This window comes from Ruditapes philippinarum, unplaced genomic scaffold (genome assembly GCF_026571515.1).
Source record: "Ruditapes philippinarum isolate M1 unplaced genomic scaffold, ASM2657151v2 ctg7090_1_1_1_1, whole genome shotgun sequence".
NCBI classification, from domain to species: domain Eukaryota; kingdom Metazoa; phylum Mollusca; class Bivalvia; order Venerida; family Veneridae; genus Ruditapes; species Ruditapes philippinarum.
In genome coordinates, this window is record NW_026862709.1 from 51,409 (window position 1) to 62,944 (window position 11,536).

Sequence of the window (11,536 nt, forward strand, 5' to 3'; positions counted from 1 at the left end):
AGGGAATAGGTTAAACATATGTGTAAAATATCAATTGTGGAATACAACATAAAATCGTAACATACATTATAAATTGATATTTTACACATATGTTAATTGTTTTAGATGATTCTCAGAACGAAAGCGCCCCTCATGAATACATTTAGTACATTTACTAGTATTAGGATTAATATGAAATAAATTAATTATTCTTTTGTAAAAAATAATTTGAATATCATTGTATCAACAATTACATAAAAAAAATGTAGATTTACAGAAGTTTGTTTATTTCACGGATTAATATTACAAAATAAATATTTATTTAACATAAATTAATATCATTTTTGGCTTATATCATTGGCAATAAACATTTTTGTCTTTTTGCAATTTTTGTATTTTTCAATTTTTGTCTTTTTCATCTCTAAAGGTTTAAGTTCATTCACGAAATTATATTACAAAATAAATCCGTGTTTCATTATGATCCCACTTAGATTATTTTTGTTTCATTGGGTGTAATTCTCCGGAGCTTAATTTGTAACGTACCTCAAAAGGGTGTTTAGCTAGATTTTTGAAATATTTTCAAAGTCCATTGATAAGAATTTAATAAAATATTCTTGTTTTTTTTTTAACTGGCTATAACTTTGTTATTTATCAATTTATTAACTTCATATTTACTAAATTAGACACAACATCTTTTAGGTCAGTACCTTCATGTATATTAAACTCAAATAGACCTTGACTCATGCATGACCTTGACCACGAAGGTCAAATTATTTTCTTTTTCACTAATTGTTGTATAATTGGCTGTAACTTAATGATTTATCAATGGATTATTTTCTTACTTGAACAAACACCCTTTTGAACAAGATCTTCTAAAAGGTTAAACTTACATTGAAATTTATCTTTATGACAAAGTATTGAATTTTTGTTAAGTTGTCATAATTTTGCTATTTATGTATAGATTTGTTTCATGACGTGTAAACAAAACAACACTTGTGACCAAACAAACATGTGGAATATTCAGTGGCGGATTCAGGCACGGGCTTCAGGGCTGCAGCCCCCAGCTTAGCCCAAAGATACTTTTTTGGGCTTGAAAATATTTTGTCAGTTTCAAACTTTATTGGCTGTAGTGTACTCCCTTATCAAAACATTATTTGCAGTCATCCAGTTGTTAATCTCCTGCCTGTGGGTTTGGCAGAGATCTTTATCTATCAACTTGCTTGAATGACTCCAATGTTTAAACTGCATTATTGATTGGTTTCATTACTTTCCATTGTACACCATATTTTACTATCTTTGTTTTTCAATTTTCTTTGCGAAAGACGTATAATTTAAGAAATTGAAAATTATTATTTGTAAATTAAAAAGGTGACCAGTTTTATAAAGATTATACTGAATGAATTGTTTTATAAATTCTAAGATTTTTATTCTGATGAACTAATTGGTCATTTGCTTTTAATAACTTTTTTTTATTGCAGTTCCATTTTTTTTTTAAATGAAATTTAAATTGTACTGACCTCTTTAGTATCTAAAATGGATTCATTGATGGAAATTTTTTATTAGTCCCCTACCGGTTTAACCGGAGGGGACTTTAGGTTTACCCTCCGTCCGTCTGTCCGTCTGTCTGTCTGTCCGTCCGTCTGTCTGTCCGTCTGTCTGTCTGTCAGTCTGTCAGTCCGTCAGTCCGTCCGTCCACAAAACTGGATCCCGCGATAACGCAAAAAGTACTGAAAATATTTTTATGAAACTTGATATATGGATAGATGGCAGTATGGAGATTATGCACGTCTTTTTTTTTTCTTCCTATGTTGAAAATTCTGGTTGCTATGGCAACAAATAGTCTGAAAATATGGCAAATTTAACACATAAACTGGATCCAGTGATAACTCAAAAAGTACTGAAAATATTTTTATGAAACTTGAAATATGGGTAGATGGCAGTCTGGAGATTATGCACATCTTTTTATTTTCTTCCTATGTTGAAAATTCTGGTTGCTATGGCAACAAATAGCCTGAATTTCAAGATTTCTGATTTAAATTTTTCAGCTTTTTCACTATATGTTCTTTATTTCTTAAGGTGTTTACTTCAAACTTTAAATATAAGTTCCTGGTCATCAACCACATCATATGTGACAAGGTTTATAACTCTAGCACAAAAATTTTTAATATTACCTCCCTTGAACTTAGATTTTTTAGGGGAAAAAATGTTGTCTTTTTTAAATAACTTCTTTATTTCCTAATGTATCTACTTCAAACTTCATATATATGTTTCTTATTATCACTCGACATTTTTGAGAAGGTTAAATACTCTAGCAAGACTATTTCCAGAATTATGTCCCCCTTGAACTTAGATTTTTTTCGAGAAACTGGTATTTTCCCTCCAACTTCTTCATTCCTTATAGGATTTACTTTAAAATCCCACATCGTAATAATATGACAAGGTTGTATAAACATAATTTCCTTACTAAGCATGGAAACTTAACACATTACTGTGATATAAACAAACTTATTTTATTATGTTTTGTGGTCGATATTTTCAAATACAGACTTCATCCTCAAATTCATTATAAATGGCAATACACAGGAGTGTATGACAATTAAAGAACTTTTTGAGGGACCGTTAGGGGACTACTGTATTGCCCGCAATACTATCAAATGCTTGTTGAATATACATTTATGTATGTGTTTGAAATTATTTTTTGTACACTTGAAAGACAGTACTTTAATATCACTTTACTTTGTAAAATTGTCTATTATTTAGATGAGTACATTGATCAATTGATTATAAATTATTTTTATCAACAGTCGCGCAAACATTGGTTAGTGTGCTGTTATTTTGTCAATGCTTAATAATAAACACCACAGGAATTCTATTTGAAATACCCTGCAAACCCATCAAAAATGTATCTTAAAAAGCACTAGAAAGTCAAGGAAATAACACAATTTTTAGCTTGATTTTTTTTTTTTTGAAAAAAAAGTAGAGGTATTGTTATAGTCGGGTCGGCGTTGCCGTTGCCATTGGCGTTGCCGTTCCCGTCCGCAAACTTGTACCTGGATCATAACTTTTTTATTTCTTGGTGTATTGTCTTCGTACTTGGCCACAACAACCCTTGGGACAAGACCTTTCAGTAGACCACACTAACCTTGACCTTCATCCATGAATGACCTTGACCTTCAAGGTTAAAAGTCCAATTTTTGCTTGTTCATGCTGTTATTGGCTGTAACTTTGTTATTTTTGAATGGATTGTCTTCAAACTTGAACATGACAATCTTCAAGGATATCCCTTAAAAAAAATCCCAGCCAGATCTTGACCTTCACTCATAAATGACCTTGACTTTGAAGGTCAAATTTTTGAAATTTTCATTTTTTTGGCTATTATTGGCTGTAACTTTGTTATTTTTCAATGGATTGTCTTCAAACTTGAACATAGTTATCTTCAGGGATATCCCTTAAAAATAACTAGACAGACCTTGACCTTCACTCATAAATGACCTTGACTTTGAAGGTCAAATTATTGAAATATTCATTTTTTTGGCTATTATTGGCTGTAACTTTGTTATTTTTGAATGGATTGTCTTGAAACTTGAACATAATAATCTTCAAAGATAACTGTTAAAAATATACCGAAAGACCTTGACCTTCACTCATTAATGACATTGTCTTTGAAGGTCAAATTATTGAAATTTTCATTGTTTTGGCGGTAACTGACTGTAACTTTGCTATTATTGAAGGGATCAACTTCATATTATAACAGAACATTCTTAAGGACCAGACCTTGTTGTTTATCAAACCCAAATTTGCTAGGGCTCTTTAATGACTTTGACCTTGAAGGTTAAATTACTGAATTTTCTCAGATTTGAGCATTAAATGACCAAAATTATATATTTATTGGTGTGTGTGTGTGTGTGCGTATATATATATATATATATATCATCATCATCACCATCATCATCATCCTCATCAACAACAACAATAACAACAACAACAACAGAAATTGCGTAATGTTTCTATTGATGGAAATTGCGTAATGTTTCTATTGATGGAAATTGCATAATGTTTTTATTGATGGAAATTGCGTAATGTTTTTATTGATGGAAATTGCCTAATGTTTCTATTGATGGAAATTGCCTAATGTTTCTATTGATGGAAATTGCCTAATGTTTCTATTGATGGAAATTGCCTAATGTTTCTATTGATGGAAATTGCCTAATGTTTCTATTGATGGAAATTGCCTAATGTTTCTATTGATGGAAATTGCATAATGTTTCTATTGATGGAAATTGCCTAATGTTTCTATTGATGGAAATTGCCTAATGTTTCTATTGATGGAAATTGCCTAATGTTTCTATTGATGGAAATTGCCTAATGTTTCTATTGATGGAAATTGACGAATGTTTCTATTGATGGAAATTGCCTAATGTTTCTATTGATGGAAATTGACGAATGTTTCTATTTATAGAATTGTGTGTTTATGTTCATATATATATACAACATAGATAAACAAAACTAATGTGACAAGACAGACCAACTAAATTTATAAAAAGGAAACGTTAAGATATGTTCAAACCTTTCTATGTTTGCGTTTAGAAAAAGTATAAAGTCGAGCGTTGCCCCCGCCCGGCGGTGGCTCTTGTTAACCTAATATTTCAAAAATTTCTCAGTCTATGGCAGCTAGGGGACACCCCTCCCAGGCCCACCCCAATTACATATATTTTCTTAATTTCATATCATCTAAATATTTACTGAAAATTAGTTTACACATATTTAGGCGAAAGTACATTGCCACTCATAAGATGAGCTATAAAACACATTAATTATAATTTTTGTCACATGAACAAGATATTGGCCCTATCTTCAAACATGCACAATTTTCGCCTGTTGCATTATTTTGTCAAAAGTGTCCACCTATATGTCAGCCCCCCAACCGCCCCCCCCCCCCCCCCCCCCCCCCGCCAAGAAACCATGTTCTGTATCCGCCCCTGAATATTTTAGATATGACAGTGACCAGAGCTGCATCAGTACTAAGGGTGTAATACTTAAGTACCAGTACCAGTACTTGGCAAATTATGCAGTACCATTACCAGTACCAGTACTAGATTTTAGCTCGGTACTGCAGTACCAGTTCTTTTTTTGGTGAAGTAATTAAGTAGCAGTACCATTACTTTTATATATTCATCAACATTTGAATAAATACACAGTGTCAAACAAATAATTGCAAATATTATTCAGCAAAGAAATAAAATCATAATTTACTTTAAAGTTAACATAACATTTTTGCAACTTTATAGTTTTTGCAAACAATATTTACAACATATATTCATGTCATATTTGATGGTTTAGTAACCAGTCAACTGTAATACAATGCAATCATCTTTCATTTAAAACACAACAGTCTTTTGTTGCCTTTCACACCTTCACACCTCTGTTCAATTTATACCAAAGTAAATAACAATTTTTTATGGTGCTAACAATATCACTTGAAATAGGATTATTTAGAACAGAAGCAATTAATTAGTGATTATTTTGCTCTTTTACTATTAAATACAAAGTAATAACAGATTTTAATAAGGATATTTTAGGGTAAATAGTTATTGAGTCTGTTTATCTCAATTTAATTTTTACTTAAAGTCTTTGGTGCTTTTTTTATGATGAATACTATGTTAACATGCAGCAAATTATCTATAGATTTGATAACTTACTTTTTCACAAAAATAAAATAATGTAATTTACAGCTTTATTTTTTGAGAAAAATTGATGCTATTTTTATCGAAACCAAAAGTACTGCCTAGTACCTAGTACCACTTTTTAAGACAGTAATACAGTACCAGTACCAGTAGTAGCAAAATTTTGTAAGAGTAATTCAGTATCAGTACCAGTACTTGCAAAATCGCTGCAGTACATACTGCAGTACCAGTACCAGTACCAGTAATGCAGCTCTGACAGTGACCTAAAAAATGACCTTGACCATCAATTGATTAAATTTTGATTATATTTTTCTTAACTTTGTCATTTTTTCTTAACTTGGTCATTTTTTAAAATCATTTTTAAAGATTTTTATAAACCTTTGATTTGTTTGCTTTTTGAAATGTGGTTAAGATAAATTTTCCTTGCATACGAGACAGGAGTTTTTAGTGTTTAAACAGGTAGTGCACCACAAATATCTTACACTGAGTTTGGAACAAACTTGGATATTTTGCAATTAGCCCCATGGTAACTAAATAAAGTGTGAACAAGACAATGTCGAGTTCCAGCCATAAGATGCCTTACAAATGTATGATACCCGAAAGACGAATATTCCTATCAGTTGCAATTATATTAACACTAAGTATTTGGCCTTTCTTCTTGAATGATACTTAAATCATGTTTCAGATAGGAACATTTCTATTTCGATATTTAACTTGGAGTAATTTTTGTGCCCCAACGTTAGTGGCGGGCATTTAGATTTACCCTTGTCCGTCCGTCCTTCCGTCCGTCCGTCCGTTCACTTTTTAGTCGCACGTAACTCAAAAAGTATTTGACCTAGAGTCATGAAACTTTACAGGAATGTTGATCAGCATGTGTAGTTGTGCACCTGGGTATTTTTTTGTGGATATTTTTAGTATTTTCAGAGTTATTGCCCTTGACTTAGTAAAATTTTGCAATTTTCAACTTGTGTCGCATGTTACTCAAAAAGTATTTGACCTAGAGTCATGAAACTTTACAGGAATGTTGATCAGCATGTGTTGTTGTGCACCTGGGTATTTTCGTCTGGATATTTTTAGTATTTTCAGAGTTATTGCCCTTGACTTAGTAAAATTTTTGCAATTTTCAACATGTGTGGCATGTAACTCAAAAAGTATTTGATTTAGAGTCATGAAACTTTACAGGAATGTTGATCAGCATGTGTAGTTGTGCACTGGGTATTTTCGTCTGGATATTTTAAGTATTTTCAGAGTTATTGCCCTTCACTTAGTAGAATTTTGCAATTTTCAAGATGTGTTGCACGTAACTCAAAAAGTATTTGACCTAGAGTCATGTAACTGTACAGGAATATTGATCAGCATGTGCAGTTGTGCACCAGGTTTTTTCGTCTGGATTTATTTAGTATTTTAAAAGTTATTGCCCTTCACTTAGAAAATTTTTGCAATTTTCAACTTGTGTCGCAAGTTTCTCAAAAAGGATTTGACATAGTCAATAAACCTTATGGGTAGGTTGCTCAGCATATTTTAGATTTGCACCTGGGGTTTCGCTTGTGGATTTATCCAGTATTTGTAGAGTTATTTCCCTTGACTTAGTAAAAAGATTGACAGAACAGTGTCGCGGTGGGGGCACCCGTGTCCTATGGACACATTTCTAGTTTTATCTAAGAATGCAATATTCAATAATTAAAGGCGTCATACTTGTGTTGTTTTAAAGCGAGCATATAGAATTAGACTGTTTGATTAGCACTTAAAAATCCTCTGCAAACTCTTACTTAACTTTTATGTGCAATTTAAATGTCTGAACTATTTTGCTATATAATATAATACCCTTGCACACCTACAAGTTGTGCAGACTTAACAATTTGACCTGAGGGAATTTATTGACCATTTAATTGTACTCAGAGAGCCAGATATTCCTCTCAGTTATGTCACAGACAATGCATATTTCATGTTCCTGGATTCAATATTATACTTATAATGGACAGGAATGACATTTTCTTATGACTACGCATGGAATTAGAACTTATTTCTAATAGCTAAAATGAGGTCATCTCAAGAAAACAGTTTATTCTTAAAATGCTTGACACCATTTTCAAGCATGCAACAGATCTTCTCCTATATTGAGCAAACATTCATCTAACATGTGGGAAAGGGACAAAATGATTTTGGGGTCAAGGTCACATTGACCTTGTAGGTAAAAACGGTTTCCGATCAATAACTAAAGAACCCTTAGTCCTAGGGACTTCAAACTTGATATGGTGATTGGTCATGATCAGTAGATGACCCCTATTGATTTTAGGGTCAAGGGGTCAAAGGTCAAGGTCACATTGACCTTGTAGGTAAAAACGGTTTCCGATCAATAACTTAAGAACCCTTAGGCCTAGGAACTTTAAGCTTTGAATGGTGATTGGTCATGACCAGCAGATGACCCCTATTGATTTTGGGGTCAAGGGGTACTGGATTTGCTTTGTCCAGAATTTAGCCTTAAATGTAATGGATTTGCTATAGGATATATAGTACGAAAATTCGACAGTGGGCCGTCTCCTGAGGAATATGCTAGCTCAAGCTTATACAATCACACTTATGCCAATGGAAAACTAAAAATTTCATGATTACAATTTTAATATGTTTAGTGCATTGATAGAAAATATAAAATTATTCAACATACATATATATTATTGCTGCAGGAGTGGTTTTGTCCGCCCTGTTATTTTCAAGGGAGAGCTTTTGTCCGCCTTGTGATTTTAGACAGGAGGGCTTTTGCCCGAGAGGGCTATTGTCCACCTCTCCTTACATGTAAATAAAATAAGTTGCTTTTTTTTTGAGGACTAAATTATGGCTTCTTTTATGAAGGAGTTGCGTGCTTAGGGTGATGCCCAGTTTTGAGAAAGCTATAAATTGAAACATCAGCAAAAAGTTTTAAATTAGCATGTTTGTTTATTATTTAATTACTCTAACGATTTAAATTAACAAATCCATATGCATTTCTTAGTAAGATGAATATCCTCATACCTGTACATTGTACAATTAAAGCAACTTTAATACTCTGTGTGTCTGAAGAAATATAAAATGTTAAAATTTGTTAATATAAGGTGAATTTTACAAGTGAATTATGTGATGATTTCTTTAATTCCAGGTCTAACTTTCAGCAAGGAAATAAAAGCTGACATGATGGACAGTAAAGACACATTTTGTGAGAAGTTAATATCACCTGATTTGCAAAAAAGTGGTGTTCAAAGAAATAAGATGCTCAGCCTATGTAAAATGACCCATAGATGTTATATATGTGATAAAACATTTACTCAACAAAGTTCCCTGAAAACACATATGACAATACATACTGGCGAGAAGAATCATGTATGTAAAATTTGTGATAAAGCATTTTCTCAACAAAGATCCCTGAAAGCACATATGACAATTCATACTGGTGAGAAGAATCATGTATGTAAAATTTGTGATAAAGCATTTTCTCAACGAAGTAATTTGAAAAGACATATGACAATTCATACTGGCAAGAAAGATCATGTATGTAAAATTTGTGATAAAACATTAACTCGACAAAGTTACCTGAAAACACATATGACAATTCATACTGGCGAGAAGAATCATGTATGTAAAATTTGTGATAAAGCATTTTCTCAACAACAAAATCTTACAATACATATGTCAACACATACTGGCGAGAAGAATCATATATGTAACATATGTGATAAATCATTTTCTCAACGAGCTTCTTTGAACAAGCATATGACAATACATACTGGCGAGAAAAATCATAAGTGTGGAATATGTGACATAACATTTTCTCAACGAAGTAATTTGATAACGCATATGAAAATACATACTGGCGAGAAAAATCATAAATGTAAAATATGTGTTAAAGCATTTTCTTATCAAAGTAGTTTGATTAGACATATGACAATACATACTGGCGATAAGAATCATAAATGTGGAATATGTGACAGAACATTTTCTCAACGATGTCATTTGATTACGCATATGACAATACACACTGGTGAGAAGAATCATAAATGTAAAACATGTGATAAAGCATTTTCTCATCTAAGTAATTTAATAACGCATATGAAAATACATACTGGCGAGAAAAATCATAAATGTAAAATATGTGTTAAAGCATTTTCTCAAAAAATTAATTTAATTAGACATATGACAATACACACTGGAGAGAATTAGCATTTATGCAATTTTTGTGATAAAGCATTTTTTAACCGGTATTCTCTGAAAACACATATGGCAATACATACTGTAGAAAAGAGTTGTGAAAAAGTTTCAAGTGTGTGAAAAAACATTTTCTCACCAAAGTGCATTGAACCTTCATATGAAAATACCCTATGACGATATGAAGATATGAAACGTAAGTTTGAAGAGTGTGATAAAACGTTTTCTCAAGAAATTCATTTTATCACACTTATGACAATACACACTGGTGATGAGAAACAGAAGTTTGAAGTGTGTTTAAGCGTTTTCTTAACAAATTCATCTTATCACACTTCTGACAATACTGATAAGATGATTTTATTAAATTTAAAAATATAAAAACCTTTTTTTCTTAAGGTATGCTGCATAAAAGAATGGGCAGAACTTTAAGTTTACTTTTCGTAAGTTAATTTTTCACAGAGTTCTCCAAGAAAGTCTGCTCTTCAATGATTACAGTCAGTTCATAAAAACGATTGTAACATGTGGAAATGAAATATTGATGGAGCTTAGATAATATCCCGGCTACTTGTTTTATAATACATGGACTCTATAAACGACAGCGACTGATTTGTGCCATTGCTATTCATGTTAAAACCATCCAAGACCAAAGTATTTAAATAGGAATCAGCCCACAGTTATTTGCCTTTCGTTGGCCCCAATCATAAAGTACATCCGCATAAAAGAGTGCCTGTGTTTAATGCCAAATATAAATGAAAAATAGAACGAGTGAGATTGGAAAAGGACATTTTCTGACAGAGTTCATTACAAATAGCTGGTAAATGTTCCTCTAAGTAACACGTGATATCGTGGAAATGTTTTAACTAATATGAAGTGAACTTTAGATCTGGTCATGCAGATAATATTTTGTTTTTACATTTTATATTAATTTTAGTTTATGGTAAATATATTGTCCAAAAATGAATAAACTGTGTTTGTCATTCCTGTGTTTCTCATACAACATGCTTTACTCACACTTATATCATAGGCCACTTGGTTTCGGGATTAAAAAGTTTTTAAAACCCTTTTTGAGAAGTCTATAGAACTCAAATTGAATATAACCATTTTTTGACGTTGAAGTATTCTAAAACCGTCATTTTCCCTATCTAACTAAAAATGGAAAAATGACATTTTTGTGTCGCCTCTATGGAGTTAAAAGTGGCGACATATAGGGATCACTTCTCCGTCGTCTATATGTCTGTCTGTCTGTCCGTCCGTCACAAAACTTGCCAGAAAATACATACATGTAAATGTAAATTATGTGATAAAACATTTTCTTATCGAAGTAATTTGATCACACATATGACAATACACACTGGCGAGAAGAATCTTAAATGTGGAATATGTGACAAAACATTTTCTCAACGATGTCATTTGATCAGGCATAAGACAACACATACTGGTGAGAAGAATCATTAATGTAAAATATGTGATAAAGCATTTTCTCATCGAAGTAATTTGATAACGCATATGACAATACACACTGGCGAGAATAATCATAAATATGGAATATGTGACAAAACATTTTCTCAACGATGTCATTTGATCAGGCATAAGACAACACATACTGGCGAGAAAAATCATAAATGTTAAATATGTGTTAAAGCATTTTCTCAAAAAAGTCATTTAATTAGACATATGACAATTTTATGGGAAACGGA

At 31.9% G+C, this 11,536-nt stretch overlaps 1 protein-coding gene across 1 annotated transcript in view; it reads left to right on the forward strand.

Moving 5' to 3' along the window:
• The window catches only part of LOC132719968 (zinc finger protein OZF-like), a 33,439-nt gene extending 22,641 nt beyond the window's left edge, over positions 1–10,798 (forward strand). The window contains exon 2 of the mRNA XM_060703936.1: positions 8,797–10,798. Coding sequence (XP_060559919.1) covers positions 8,829–9,854 — 1,026 coding nt within the window. The 5' untranslated portion in view covers positions 8,797–8,828 and the 3' untranslated portion in view covers positions 9,855–10,798. The remainder of the gene's footprint in view (positions 1–8,796) is intronic.
• Positions 10,799–11,536: the final 738 nt, after the last annotated feature.